Source organism: Podarcis erhardii, assembly GCF_964252035.2.
Source record: "Podarcis erhardii genome assembly, chromosome: 9".
NCBI lineage: Eukaryota > Metazoa > Chordata > Lepidosauria > Squamata > Lacertidae > Podarcis > Podarcis erhardii.
Window position 1 is genome coordinate 6,697,495 of NC_138512.1, and position 15,562 is coordinate 6,713,056.

Consider the following 15,562-nt stretch of genomic DNA (forward strand, 5'->3'; position numbering starts at 1 on the left):
GGCAGAACGATGGAGGTGGAGAAGCTCCTTCAGGTTGGTGCTGCTGCTGCCCACTTTCCCTCAAGGGCCACCTTCCGCTGCTCTGGCGGTCATTTTCTGGGCCAGGAGTCACTCGACTCCGATGTGGCAGCTCTGCAGTTGTGAGAGGAGGTTGCACGAAGGGTCTGCAGCCAGGTGGTGGAACATGTGCTTTTCTTTTCTTTTTTCTTTTTTGAGTTTGCATTTTATTTATTTGTTAACATTCTTATATTACATCGGTAAGCGTTGTCATATTACATTACAGGACTTACTATAATATAATTTCCAACATGTATACATAAATTATATACAAATTTTGTATACCTAGAAAGAAAATGAAACAAAACAAAAAAAGAAAGAAAGATCAAAAAGAAAAAAGAAAAACAATTCCCCCCCCAATCATATACATACCAACACACTAGACATCCTGTCTTTCCTGTTGTATATTCCTTATTTACAAATGGATGTACTCTTATTATTGTATATTTCTTTAGGTAAGGGTAAAGGTAAAGGGAACCCTGAGCATTAGGTCCAGTCGTAGCCGACTCTGGGGTTGCGGCGCTCATTTCGCTTTATTGGCCGAGGGAGCCAGCATACAGTTTCCAGGTCATGTGGCCAGCATGACTAAGCCGCTTCTGGCGAACCAGAGCAGCGCACGGAAACGCCGTTTACCTTCCTGCCGGAGTGGTACCTATTTATCTACTTGCACTTTGACGTGCTTTCGAACTGCTAAGTTGGCAGGAGCAGGGACTGAGCAACGGGAGCTCACCCCGTCGCGGGGATTCGAACGCCGACGTTCTGATCTGCAAGTCCTAGGATCTGTGGTTTAACCCACAGCGCCACCTGCGTCCCTGTATATTTCTTTACATATTATCTAATACATTCCTATATCAATATGTGCTCTTAGTCTTATTTTGGAGCATGTGCTTTTCAGAGAGTCAGAGCGGCACTTTGCTGGGTTTCAGCAGTTCCGTTCGCCGCGGCGAGTCCAATCCCACCTCTTGGCGAGCATGTCAAGGGGGCCAGTCCTCCTTTGCAGAGGTGCTCAGGGCTGGTGCTCAGCAAAGGCCTGGTGGACGCCCCGCAAGAAGGCGTTGAGGGTGCCTTCGAGCAGCAGCACCCAAGCCAGCCTGCTCCTCTGGGGGGGGGGAAGCGGCATCCAGGTGCTGGACTCTGGTTTGATCTGATGTTCTCTTCCCCCTGCCCCCCCCATCCACTTGGCAGCACTACACCTCGGATCCTGACGGGCTCTGCACTCGCCTCATCAAGCCAAAGGTCATGGAGGGCACAGTGGCTGCTCAGGACGAGTTCTCGCGCGGTGAGCATGGCAGCAGGACTGGGCAGGCCCTTTGGTTGCGCTGGGTTCCCGTGGGAGTTGCAGATGGCTTATTTGACTTCCTCTCCCTTTCTGTATCTCTGCCCTCTTCCAGGCGGGTGGTCCCTCAACATGAAGGACTTGAAACTGCTGCAGATCATCGGGAAAGGGGAGTTTGGAGGTGAGTCGGGCAGTGATGGCAAGTGATGGCGCAGGGAGATCTTTCTTCTCCTGGCAGCTGGGGAAGTCAGGCCCCCCACCCCCCCCATGGCTCTGTTAAGGGTCATGGTCAAAGTTTAAGGATATCCCATGAAGCTGAATGCTCAAAGATTTGGGACAGATAAAATAAAGGACTTCTTTATGCAGCACATAGTTAAACTACCAAACTCCCTTCTGCAGGAGGCAGTGATGGCCAACAACCTAGAGGCAGATTTCATGGTGGAGAGGGCTATTGATGGCTGCTAGCCATGATGGCTGTGCTCTGCCTCTACGGCCAGAGACAGCAATGCTCCTGGATACCAGTTGCTGGAAGCCACAGGAGAGAAGAGGGCTTGTGTTCGAATCCCGCTTGCTGGTCTTCCGCAGGCATCTGGTTGGCTGCCGTGAGAAGATGATGCTGGACTAGATGGGCCATGGGCCTGATCCAGCCAGCTGTTGGGTTTTTAAAGTTCTCCTGAGCCAGGCTCAGCTAAGAACCTCGGAAGCTCATGAGGGCCCACTTCAGACGCAAAAAGTCCCCTGTTCAGGTGGGCAGGGCCCCTTCCTGAAACCTCAGAGCCGCTTCTAGTCAGGGTAAATGCTCTTGCTAGAAGCTCAGCCTGGCCCTCACCGGTTCTGGAAGGCTCCTGTAGAAGAGTCCTGTACGCACAGAGACTTTGCGCCTCCACATTAGGGGAAATAGGAAGCCCCGAACATATATTATTTAGATGTCCTTTTTATGTTGAGATCCGTAGAGCCACCATTAATCCTTTGCTGAAGAGGCTTGCCGAACTTTCAGACGAGTCTAAACTTAATTCTCTCCTCTTAGGCAAAGATCACAAGACGACCTGGCTGGTAGCCAGATTCTGCGTCCAGATCTGTAGGCACAGATCATCCTCTAGAATAAAATACCTCACAAGGGAAATGCTGAAGTCGCCCTTTAGGGCGCCTCAGGGTCATTTTTTTTTTATGGTAGCCCAAATCTCAGTGTACGGGTGTATGTATATATCTCAATTTTAACTCATGAGCTATTGCTGCATTCTGCTACAATTGTATATTTTATCATTATGAACGCTGTTTTTATTGTGTTATGTTACGTGAGCTGGTCTTTGACCGTAATAAATTATCTATCTATCTAGTCAGGGTAAAACCACCTTGAGCCAAGGTGATTTGACTCCATGTAAGGCACCCTTCCTATGTTCCTCCTTTAAGGGAAAGGGAAAGGGCTGTGGACTGGTCTTCTCTCCCCGGACATAAGCTATGTGAGAGCCAATGGCCCTCCCCCTCCTGTGGCTTCCAGCAACTGCTGTTCAGAAGCATTTAGTACTTCTGAGTTTGGAGGGCACAGTATAGCCATCCTGGCCAGGAGCCATTGACAGCCTTCTCCTCCTCCACGAATTTGTCCAATTCCCTTTTAAAGTCATCTAGTAGGACTCATGTGGGAGGGAGTTCCACTGTTTAACTCTGTGCTGCACGAAGAAGCCCTTTTATCTGCCCAAACCTCAGCTTCAGGTAGAAGAGAGGGCCGCTTAATGGCCTGAGCTGTGAGCCACCCCGGGGGCACCTGGCTGCTGTTCCCTGGAAGCAGGGTGCTGGGTTCAAGGGACCTTGACCTGCGCTTGCGTCTCCCAGCCCTGCACCCCCCTTCAGATTCCCCTTCTCCTTTCCAGATGTGATGCTGGGCGACTACCATGGGAACAAGGTGGCCGTGAAGTGCATCAAGAACGACGCCACCGCCCAAGCCTTCCTGGCCGAGGCCTCGGTGATGACGTGAGTGCTGGCGGGGGGCAGAGCGGGGCGGGGGGGGGGGAGCCCAGCATGAGAACAAAGGCACGTTGATGATGGCAGAAGCTTAAGGGATGATTTTCATTGATTTGTTTTATTTCGCCTTAAGGTGCCAGGGCTGGTGGCAGCCCATTATTATTATTATTATTATTATTATTATTATTATTATTATTATATTTTATTTTATTTATACCCTGCCCTCCCCAGCCAAGACCAGGCTCAGGGCGGCTAATACCAGTATAAAAACAATTGATTGAAATACAATTTAAAAACAAGATTAAAATACAACATTAAAATGCAGCCTCATTTCAGTAGGAACTCAAATCAAAAACCTTTTTGGGGGATGAAAACGTCAAGTCTTCACCAAGGCCAACTATCCAGACTGGTCCTACGTGGGCCAGAAAAAAGCCAGGGAAGTCCCCAAATAGGAGTTCCATCACAGAAGGAGAAAGGAAAAAGGAAGAGGGGGAGGGGATTGATTTGATTCCAAGCCAAAGGCCAGGTGTCTTACAGGCCCTGTGGAAAGAAATCAGATCCTGCAGGGCCCTGGTCTCATGAGACAGAGCGTTCCACCAGGCCGGGGCCAGTGTTGAGAAGGCCCTGGCTCTGGTTGAGGCTAATCTGACTTCCTTAGGGCCCGGGACCTCTAGGGTGTTACTGTTTTAAAAACACAGTTAAAAACAAATAGCACTCATGGGAATAGGGTGGGTCCTGAAAAATATGTAACTTTTGGGGGGATCAGAGGCCTCCCGAAAGAAGCGGAGGCGCTGGGGTGTGTGTGCAGGGAGTCCTTTGAGGGCCGCCATCACAGACTGTCCTGGTGTAGCCTTGCCCAGGTGAGCCTGAGACGTCGGGTGATGATCTGCTTATTTATATATCACCCTACCTTCTTTCCTCCAAGGAGATCGGGATGGTAGGACATAGTTCTAGTCCTCCACATTTTATCCTCACAACAAACCTGTGAGGTAGGCTAGGGTGACAGGCAAGAGTACTGGCCCCAATGACACCCAGGGAGCTTTGTGGCTGAGCAGGATCTCTCCAACCACTGCACCACGCTGTCTCTCTCCCTTGAGGCAGCTGGCTTCAGAGATGAGGGTGCCTTTGCCTCTGGTCCAGCCTCTCCCTGTCTCTGTCCGTCTCTTTAAAAAACAGGCAGGGCCGAAACATCAGGTGAAGGACAGATACGTCCAAGGGAGGCTGGCATAGTGCTGGGAACAACTATCCTCCCTGGCCATTGGCCATGCTGGCTGAGTTTAAGCAGAGCTTGGCTGGCCATCTGTCAAGGATTCTCTAGCTCTGATTCCTGGGATTGGGCTGGATGACCCCTGGGGTCCCTTCCAGCTCTGCGTTTCTAGGATTCTATGAACGGGAGTTGGAGTCCAACAACATCTGCAGGGCTCCAGCTTGACACGGAGGTTGGCCCAAGGAAGTGAGATTGATAGCACTGAGGATGGAGGCAAGAGCCAGTCAGTAGGTCCGCATGGGATTTCTCCCAGAGTAAGCACCCGGGTTGCTTAAGAGTTGGGAGAAGGGTGCTGGGCGCCATGAAGGATTGGGCTCCAGGGCTCCAGGCTGACTTCTGCATGGCTTAGACCCTGAAGTTCCCAGGTTCAGTCCACGATGGTATCTCCAAGTGGAGATGGAACAGATTTGCACCTGAAGCCCCCGGGGAACTGCTACCAGGCCCTGCTGCGAGCTTGGAGTTCGCTGGACCAGGGGTCCAACTCTGGTCTAGGGCATAATAATAATAATAATAATAATAATAATAATAATAATAATAATAATTTATTTATACCCCTCCCATCTGCCTGGGTTTCCCCAGCCACTGTGGGCGGCTTCCAACAAAGCACTAAAATTCAATAACCTATTAAACATTAAAAGCTTCCCTAAACAGGGCTGCCTTTAGATGTCTTCTAAAAGTCTGGTAGTTATTTTTCTCTTTGACATCTGGTGGGAGGGCGTTCCACAGGGCGGGTGCCACCAACTAGAAGGCCCTTTGCCTGGTTCCCTGTAACTTGGCTTCTCGCAGTGAGGGAATCGCCAGAAGTCGCTTGGCGCTGGACCTCAGTGTCCGGGCAGAACGATGGGGGTGGAGATGCTCCTTCAGGTCTACCGTGCCGAGGCTGTTTAGGGCTTTAATGGTCAGCACCAACACTTTGAATTGTGCTTGGAAACGTAGTGTCCTTCCTGACATTCTTCTGAGTGTAGGGAGGGCTCCTTGGGGTATCCAACGCCCCCCAACACTTGGGAGCAGGATCCGCAAAGGCGTGGGGGCCACAGCCTCCCTTGGGCCCTTGGATGTCTGCAGTGTCCCTGTTGTGTCACCAGTCATTTATTTTGTTACTAAATTTATATGTTGCCCTTCATCTGAGGATCTTGGGGCGTTTCACAAGACAAAAATACAGGATAAAACCACAAAATAAATAGAACAAAACGAAACAATAAACCCCCTCCCACAAACACATTTAAAAGGCTGTTAGAATAACAATCGGCCAAAGGCCTGGTTGAAGAGGAACATTTCCACCTGGCGCCTTAAGGTGTGTGATGGAGGTGCCAGCCAAACCTCCCTGGCGAGAGCGTTCCTCAAACAGTGGTGACTGGGCCAAGGCCACCTAGTTAGCTTCATGTCTGAGCGGGGTGGGGTGGGGATTTGAACCCTGGTCTGAAGGGCTCCTAGACTGACACTCGTACAACTACACTGCGCTGCCTCTGATACCAGCCAGCGGCCTGTGGATGACACCTTCTCTTCCCTCCCTCCCCGGCCAATCTCATTGCAGGCAGCTCCGGCACAGCAACCTGGTTCAGATGCTGGGGGTGATTGTGGAGGAGAAGGGCGGCCTCTACCTCGTCACAGAGTACATGGCAAAGGTAAGGGGCTGGTGCCGCCCTGGGGGCTTCCTGGTGCTGCTGGCCAGGGGTGCTCAAAAGGCTGAGCCACCCTACCAGGCAGTTTTCAGCAGCTGGGCAGGACCCACGGCCAGGCCGTGGCCTGATCAAAGGCTGGGGGGCACGACTGCTGTATAAAAACATGGTGAACTGAATTTTTATTTTTTAAAATAATTTTTAATTAGTTTTTCAACATATCATTTTCAACAGTAATTAGACATACTTTCATATCTTAGACCATTTTTTTGACTTCCATCAATCACATCTGAAAATTTTCCAATCTATTCACTAAATATACATTTCTTACTTCCACAATTACATTTAATTCATAAGTAATATTTCTAATCTTTCTCTACTTTGCAATGCTTCATACATTTCTTCTTAAAAAATTTCTTGTAGTCCTACTAGCGTAATCTGTTGATTACAGTTGCCCTTCAAATAGTTCGTATATTTCTTCCAATCTTCTGTAAATCTCTGGTCCCACAGGTTTCGAGTCCTTCCTGTCATTTTGTCTAATTCTGCATAGTCCATTAATTTTGTCTGGCATTCTCCTTTCATCGGAATTTCTTCTTGTCTCCATTTCTGGGCTATCAATACTCTTGCCGCAGTTGTTGCATATAAAAACAATTTAACATCTTGCCTATTAATATCCTCGCCTATAATACCGAGTGTGTAACAACTTTTAAAGGCTTTAGAGATTGCCCAACTCCTTAGCCAAAGACCACCCAAAAGTATCATACCAGGTCACAGAAAGAGGCTGTCTGCAACAGAAAGTTGAGAATATGGCTTGTTCCCTGTCTGTCAATATACCTGATTGTGTTTGCCAGTCTGGGCCATTCTTTTGAAACGTTATGTACCATAAAGGCCGACCCTATTCATACCCAGAAGATGACCTTTGTAACAGATACTTGCCATAGCAGTTTTGCAGAGGGGTAGCCCATTCATTCCAAGAGGTTTGTCTGTTTACAGGATTGGAAAGGATTTGCAAGTGAAAAGAACTATTGGGAAGGGTTTCCCAAGATGCTTCCTTCTTCTGCAAAGAAAATATCCGGGGCTATTAAGAAGGCCAAGATGGATTTGGGAAGGTTCTGTGTACTCAGATAAAGTATCTTTTTTCAGGGAACATTTCCTAATTTTGAAGGGTGAAGGATTGGGGGGTTTGGGGGGGGCTCCTATGTATGCACCTTAAAATTTGTGTAACAAAAGAGGCCTTGGTGACTAAGGAGAGAGAGAGAGAGAGACAGAGAGAGAGAGAGACAGAGAGAGAGAGAGCGCGAGCTGGCTGGTGAGGCCAGGATGTGCTTTGCAGTCTCTGCTTAGCTGGAAAAAAACACCCCTGACCAGACTTGTAATGGGCTGAGAGTTGCGCTCCATACTTGACCCCCCCACCCTGTTTGTGGCATTAACCCTTCTCTTCCCACTTCTCTTTGTCTGCAGGGAAGTTTAGTCGATTACCTTCGCTCCCGAGGGAGGTCTGTGCTAGGGGGAGAATGTCTGCTGAAGTTCTCCTTGTAAGTATGGCACTGGCGAGACAAGGCCACACACACCCCTGGCAGGATCTGTGCCTGCACAAAACAACAATCAGAACTTGTTTGTGTGTAGACAGATGGATCAATAGAGACAGAGAGATACTTGCAGCAGCCACCAACCATTGCAATTTGGGTGCCAAGTACAAACGTATGCAAACATCACTAAGCAGATAAAATTGCCAAAAGCTAAATGTAAAGTCACACAGTTTAAAAATCAAGAGAGGATCATTGTGGGTCAACCGTTTTATGTTATTGGCAGTTGTTAGAACTGTTGCTGTCTTTTCGGTCACCAGTTTGTCTTGATCCGCAAGGAGAAAAGTCACAGTCTGGATGAGATGTTGGTGGCGGATTGATTATGTAAATGTCTGCACAGAGGGCAGATCGGCAGCGCATAAAACCATGTGTCAGCATTACCGTCTTCACATGGACATGCATGATTTTGGAATGAGACCCCCCCTTAAAGCTCGGCTGGAGGAGGCATGTTCAACCACACCCTCAAGAAAACTGTTCTGTGACCTTGGCAGCTGGGTCATTACCTAGCCCCACCCCAACAGGACAACTTTGATGGGTGGATGGGGCAGCCCGCCTGTCAGTCACATGGAGCCCTCATAACATCACATGGTTGGCAGGTGGGTTGACATGTCCACCCACCAATGCCCCTTGCGCAACACTTCCCTAAGCACCTGACAGCTGAGTGCTTCTTGGGCACCGTGTACAATGTCAGATGTGAGCATGGTTTGGGGAAAACAGCCTTGCCAGCCAAATAGGAACCCTGGCCAGGCCAGTTTTAGCTTGTGGGCTGGTTGTTCCTCATCCCTGTTGTACATTTTTAGCATCTGGCCAGCCAGAAAAAATGGTTAGTATACTTTTCAGATAATGTTTTGCCTTTTTTGCAGCTCCGCATTCTCTTACTGCATTCTGTGGCCCACCTTGAATACCTGTTGAGGCTTAAATCCATGCATTTTAATCAATTGCCCACAGCATTATACAGTGCCAGACACTCTGGTTTTAAAATTACAGGGAAGAGCCACATGTATTCCATGCAGAGATCTACCAGGTTCAGTCCCAATGGCAGCTGGGAGACACTCCTGCCTGGAACTCTGCAGAACTGCTGCCAATCAGTGTAGACAGAACTAACCTAGATGAAGTAATGGACTGTTTTGGTATAATAAATAACAAGATGAAAAAATCTTTTTTAATAATTCCAGTGGCACCTTAAAGATCAACTAAATATAAGCTTTCAAGGTATGAGTTTTCTTGTGTAATGCAGTGGTACCTCGGGTTAAGTACTTAATATGTTCCGGAGCTCCGTTCTTAACCTGAAACTGTTCTTAACCTGAAGCACCACTTTAGCTAATGGGGCCTCCTGCTGCCGCTGTGCCGCCAGAGCACGATTTCTGTTCTCATCCTGAGGTAAAGTTCTTAACCCGAGGTACTATTTCTGGGTTAGCGGAGTCTGTAACCTGAAGCGTCTGTAACCCGAGGTACCACTGTACACACTTCATCAGATACTCTGACGCTGAGGTTGCTTCAACCTTATAACTGTTGTTGTTAGAAATAAACAACTGTTGTTGTTTTGGTACTGTATAAGGCAGCTTTCTATCTTCCCAGCTAATCATTTGGAGGACGCATCTAGAAGCACAGGAGAATCTTCTTGGGGGTGATAGCATGTGTTCACAGGAGCTTAAAACAGAGGAAAATGGATAAGGAGATGCTGGGAAGGATTTGAATGTCAGGTGATTGATGGGCCTTTCATCACAGTGTCAAAACTACGGCCTGTAATGATAACGTTTCAATCATTCAGTCTTAAAATGCCCGCACTACTTTTCATGTAAAAAATAAAATAAATAGGATTATGCAACGGTTTAACAGATGCAAGCACTAATTAACACAAATAATCAGTGCAGAATACAACAGCAGCAGAACCAGGTAAAGGGTATTTTGGTCCTACATACAAAGAAAGAGAATGTGGTCAGGGCATTCCAAATCCTGGGGGCCACCACAGAAACAGGCCCTGCTTTGCAATCCAACCTGTGCTGCAAGTTGCAATTCAGAGCAGAGCCTCACTCGCACGTGTTGGCTGCCCGGAGGCTCATGCAGGGAGACGGCTCTGCACTGGCATCATCTCCTGGAGCAACAGCTCCTTTTCCTGAGTCTTGCCTTCCTGTTCTCCCCACACAGAGACGTCTGTGAAGCCATGGCGTACCTGGAGGCAAACAACTTCGTCCATCGGGACTTGGCAGCGCGGAATGTCCTGGTCTCGGAAGACAACATTGCCAAAGTCAGTGACTTCGGGCTGACGAAAGAAGCCTCGTCAACCCAGGACACGGGCAAGCTGCCAGTGAAATGGACGGCGCCGGAAGCACTTAGAGAAAAGGTGTGGCACAACACGGGAGTGACCTGGGGGGGCCCTGAGCCATCACAGACACAGGCATGACCGTCTGTCCAGCGTGAGGAACCTCAACCTGGGGGGCAAGTGGCGTCCTCCTTCCCCCTCTCTTCAGCCCTTGGGACTGACTCTCGGGGGGGGGGTGCCCCTTCCCAGGCCCCACCCCCTGCTGGCCGGCATGAGCTTGATTTGCAAAATGGACTTGATCAGTCATGAGCTACAATAGTTCCTATTATGCAGAGGAGGCTGGGTGTAGTTTGGGGTGCATTTTGTGGCTTTGGGAAAGTGCTAAAACCCAGTTCCCTAAAAAGAGGGTGGTGAGCAGAGGTGGTTTTAGGACACAGCGTGACTGGTTTGGTTGCGCTGGCTGCTATGCTGTGGAGGGGGGGCACCCAAACAGTGCTATGGAGCAGAGCGCAAGAGGCAGAGGTGCTGCTGCTGAAATTTGAGAGCCCAAATCCGCCGCTGTGGTGAGAGGCAAGTGTGATGATCTCCAGGCTTGGGGAGTATCTCGCCACCCCCAGGAACCATTTCCCTCAACGATGGACTTCCTCTCTCTTAGCAGAAATTTTCCACCAAGTCCGACGTCTGGAGCTTTGGGATTCTCCTCTGGGAAATCTACTCCTTTGGGCGAGTGCCTTATCCGAGAATTGTAAGTGACGGAAGCTCAGCTTGGGCGGCTTTTGATGTTTCGACAGGGATCCTGTCCCTCCCCTCCTTTTTTTGCAGCCAACTGCATTTTTGCTCTGCCTTCTCTTCTCATAGCAGTTGAGTTGCCTCAGGGCAGTGATGGCCAAACTTGGCCCTCCAGCTGTTTTGGGACTCCTTCACCCTTTGCGGCCTATATGCACACACCCCTCCAGCTCACCTGCCGGGCCCACAATGCCCATGCATTCCTCTGGCACATGTGAGCATTTGCTCACACAACACCGCTGCCTTCTTGCATCTCAGCTCATCTGAAAGCTCCTTATGCAACCACAGTGGTTCCTTTACATGTCCCCCACTTTTCTTTCTTGTTGGAATTCTTGCCTTTTGTGTCTTAAATAGTTCACCTTAAGAAACTCCCACCCATCTTGGACTCCCTTCTTTTTGAGTATTTCTGACCATGAGATCTCACCCGGCAGTTTCTTAAGCTTTTTGAAATTGGCCTTAAAATCCAGAGTGCATGTCTGACTACGCCCAGATTTCCCTGCCTCTGTCTCATCAAACCCAAAAGGGTACGATCACTTCCTCCCAAGGTTCCAAGTACTTAGACTTCGTCAGTCAGTTCCTCACTGATGGTTAGGACGAGGTCCAAGGTAGATGGCCCCCTTGTTGCTTCCTCTACCTTCTGGGAAATGAAACTGTAAGCGAGGCAATGGAGGAATTTGTTGGACCTTATATTCTTGGCAGAGTTTGAGTTCTGATGGATATCAGGGTAGTTGAAGTCTGCTATGACTACTATATTTCTGAACGTTTGGTACTCTGCTGTAGGAAGGCACCATCCAAGCCTGGCTTGGTGATCTATAGCAGACCCGCACAGTAAGGTCACTTAAGGTCACTCTTGTCTTTCTCTCCTATATTTGTAACCCAGGGTTCAACAAACTTACCTCAGGCCGCTGTCTCCAGCGCCGATCGCGCGGCAGGCCGGAGGGCGGGGGAGCACGTGCCCATACGCTTGTGCACATGCTATTTCCGGCGCACTTCCGGGTCGGAGGAACACCGGAAACGGCATGTGCACGGGCCTCCTCCGACCCGGATGTGCACCGGAAATAATGCTTGCGCATGTGCACAAGCTATTTCCGGTGCTTCTCTGACCCAGAAGTGGGCAGCCGCGCAGCGCCGGTAAGAGTGGGTGGCAGCAGTGGGTGGTGCTGCAGGCCGGATAAACGAGTCCCTCGGGCCTTATCTAGCCCGTGGGGCTTAGTTTGGGGACCCCTGTTTTAACCCATATACTCTTAATCTGTTTTCCATACTCCAGGTCATGTATTTCTTCACAAGTGTACACATCCTTTATAATGATGCTACTCCTTCCTTCCTGTTTGATCTATTCCTTTTGAATAGGTTATACCCCTATAACCAGTGTGGTGTAGTGGTTAAGAGCGGTAGTCTTGTAATCTGAGGAACCGGGTTCGCGTCTCCGCTCCTCCACATGCAGCTGCTGGATGACCTTGGGCCAGTCACACTTCTCAGCCCCACTCACCTCACAGAGTGTTTGTTGTGGGGGAGGAAGGGAAAGGAGAATGTTAGCCGCTTTGAGACTCCTTAAAGGGAGTGAAAGGCGGGATATCAAATCCAAACTACTCCTCCTCCTCCTCCTCCTCCTCCTCCTCCTCTTCTTCTTCTTCTTCTTCTTCTTCTCCTCAATTTCTATATTTCAGTCATGAGCCTCATCCCATCAGATCTTAGTAATGCTTATTAGGTCATATGCTTTTTAGGTCATATAATGTATGTTCTGCATTAAGAGCTCAAATTCATCTTGTTTCCCTCTCCTCCCACCCCTTGCAGCCTCTGAAGGATGTAGTCCCTCGCGTGGAGAAGGGGTACAAAATGGAGTCCCCCGACGGCTGCCCTCAGATCGTCTACGAGGTGATGAAGAAGTGCTGGACCTTGGACCCCGCACACCGGCCCACCTTCCACCAACTACGGGAACAGCTAGAGCATATCAAAGCCAGCGAGCTTTACCTGTGAGGTGGGCGGGAGGGTGGGGTTTCCCTTGGACACGCCTCTTCCTCCACCACTTCCTGCGACCTGCCTCCCACGCCCATGCGTCTGGGGGTTGGGGATAACGGGCGAGGGGGCTGAGGGAGCGATTCTTCCCCACCCCTCCAGGAATGCAGAATTCCTCCACTCAAGGGACTGTATTTAGAGAAACATATTGGACTGTGTGCATATTTACCCCCTACCCCCGTGCCCCAGCTGGTGGGGGGGGTGGGGTGGGGGTCCGGCTCTTCCTCCCTCCTCCTCCTCCTCCGTGGAAAAGGCTCCCCCATATCTTTTTCAGTGGGGTCACCAGTAGACGCACGAGGGAGAGAGAAAATATGGGAGACCCCCAAATCTTCTCCTGGTCCTGTAGGAATCCCGGTTCTCTTATAGCGGGGAGAGACCCTGACTGTTCGTTTGTAGCATGTACCCCACACTTCCCCCCCCCATTTGACCCCCTCCTCACAGAAGCGCCTCTCTCTGCCCCCCCCCCCGCGCCTCCTTCCTTCCCCCTTTGACTTTCTCCCCAGAACCAGACCTCCAGGCCTCCCATTTTCATGGGGAGATTTAAGACGTTCACATAGCACCAAAACAATGGGAAGATGGGGGGGGAGGAGGGAGGGAGCCCCCATGAGGTGTGGGAGACAGAGGGATTACCCTTCCCCTCCCAGTATTTCTGTGACTGCTGGAAATACCCAAATTACCAATCCAGTATCTTTTACCCCACCCCCGCTGCCCACAACACACCTTTTTTTTATTAAAAAAGAAAAGATTTTTGTTCCTTTTAATGTTATTTCAAACTGCACCGGAAATCAGCCGTTTTGCTGGGTTTTACTAAAGTTGCAAATCTTATTTTTTAAAGTAATAATAAAAAAGGTTAAAAAAAAAGAAGAAAAGAAAACAGAACACGCTCTGAAATTTAGCAAACTCACCCCCCACCCCCAACCAAATGAAGGCAGGGCAAGTTTAAAACCGCAAAGCCACCAAGGACGGCTGTGGGGTTTTTTGGGTTTTCTTTGCTTAAAAACAGTGTTTGCATGCTGTCTCCAGAGGCCTTTTTCCAGTCCTGTCTAGTGCTTTATGCTCATATAATGCTGCCAACTGTGAGATTAAACTGTAATAAAGATCATTCCATATGAACACGTATGAGCTCCTGCCTTGGTTGTCATCTTTTCCCTGCGTCTGTAAGCACCAGGGGGTGGTTTTGAGGAGGAGGCTGGGCTGCCTGGTTAGAAATGACAGGGCTCCAAAACCACTGGACTTTAACTGGTAGGTCAAGACCCCCGAGTGGGTCCTCCAAGGCACCACCACCATGGAATGTAGGGCGAAAGAATTAAGAAACGGGTTCCCACATGCATTTGCAGGTTCCCACATGCATTTGCATTTGCAAATGGTCAGCCTGTGTTGAGGAGCCTGTGAACCTCATGGGGGGGGGACAGAGAATGGGGTGGCACGGGGGGAGGGAGTATATAGCACTACAAATGCCACCCACGCTTGTTTGTGGCTCTGCCCGCAATCAGTAATGCAACACCACAACTTCACCCAGCTGCACATAGGTGCCGACTCCCTGGGTGCCTGAGCACCCACACAAAATTCCCCATGAAGGAACCGGGAACCCACAAATTTCAGTGCCAGGGCCATGCACACTGCACGGCAGCCACAGCCTCGGGCTCCCATAGTTGCGGGGTCAAGTTGGCATTCCTACAGCTGCACCATGCTGCTGGCTCATGTTCAGCATGTGATTGACTGCAATGTACTTAATATAGTTATAGATTTATATTTGTGCTTATATTGGAAGTTTTTTTTTTTTTTTAATGCCTGATTAATTGTGGGTACATTTTCAATCATCAGGGGATTTTTAATGTGGTTGGTCAGCCAAGAAAACTTTTGTATAGATGTGGGATTATAATCCAACTAATGGGCTGATTTCTGAAATGGTGAGTGAACGGTGAATTGATAGATCTTGGCAAAAAAAACCCCTCTGTTGTCTCCTGCTTCAGGCTCCCTCCCATAATAACTGCAGCTTTGGGGGCTATGGATGTTTGCATTGTCAAATTTCTCAGGTTCCATGTGTGGAGGCATCACCTGGAAGCACTTTCACAGAGGCACGTGGGCAAGAGAAAAACTGTGAGTGCACCAGGAGAATGCATCTTTTACACCTCTACTCCAGTCCTCTTGTCCGGAGGCACCCAGCCAAGAGGCCTGCTGTGAAATTGCTGGCCTTTGAACAGAATTAGGTAGCTAGTCCCTAAGATCGCTCACCATACCTGAAGATGGGAACATGGCCAATGCAACACTGTTTTTGAAATGGGGATCCAGGGAATCTAGGAAGTTACTGGCTAATTTAGCTGAAGTCTCCTCTGGAAAAACTTCTGGAAAGCATGATTAAAGATAGACTTACCAAGGTGATGGAATATATGGAATTGGCGGAAATGACTGGCAGAATCCGAGACCAGGGAGAAGAGTCGGTGGAAGAAGATTGGAAGAAATTTAAAGACTACTTACAGAAATATTGTAAAATCAATGAATGTTAGAATGATGTTGGAATGAAGTTAAGTGGTTCTTAGCAGTAACGCTAGAAAGCAGTAGGTGAAAATGGATTGTTAACAGGCGAGAAAGTAAAGTTATAATATATATATATATATTAAGATAAGGGATTAAGATAAAAAAAAAAGGGAAAGGATTTGCTGAGTTAACCAACTGAACTGGAATACAAAAAAGGGAGGTTGTGGGGAGGTCAGCGAAACAAGTAAAGGAAAG

General features: G+C 49.0%; 1 protein-coding gene across 10 annotated transcripts in view; it reads left to right on the top strand.

Annotated features, from left to right (window-relative positions):
- Nucleotides 1-13,948, top strand: part of CSK (C-terminal Src kinase) — a 67,752-nt gene extending 53,804 nt beyond the window's left edge. For 8 of the 10 annotated variants that reach the window (XM_081876313.1, XM_081876307.1, XM_081876309.1 and 5 more), the window contains exons 6-13: nucleotides 1,243-1,336; nucleotides 1,449-1,514; nucleotides 3,202-3,301; nucleotides 6,094-6,184; nucleotides 7,640-7,713; nucleotides 9,913-10,108; nucleotides 10,683-10,772; nucleotides 12,608-13,948. In XM_081876313.1, the coding sequence (XP_081732439.1) occupies nucleotides 1,243-1,336; nucleotides 1,449-1,514; nucleotides 3,202-3,301; nucleotides 6,094-6,184; nucleotides 7,640-7,713; nucleotides 9,913-10,108; nucleotides 10,683-10,772; nucleotides 12,608-12,790 (894 nt within the window). In that variant the 3' untranslated portion in view covers nucleotides 12,791-13,948. The remainder of the gene's footprint in view (nucleotides 1-1,242; nucleotides 1,337-1,448; nucleotides 1,515-3,201; nucleotides 3,302-6,093; nucleotides 6,185-7,639; nucleotides 7,714-9,912; nucleotides 10,109-10,682; nucleotides 10,773-12,607) is intronic. The other 2 variants (XM_081876308.1, XM_081876312.1) reach the window with 1 other exon arrangement.
- The last annotated feature ends 1,614 nt before the right edge of the window (nucleotides 13,949-15,562 follow it).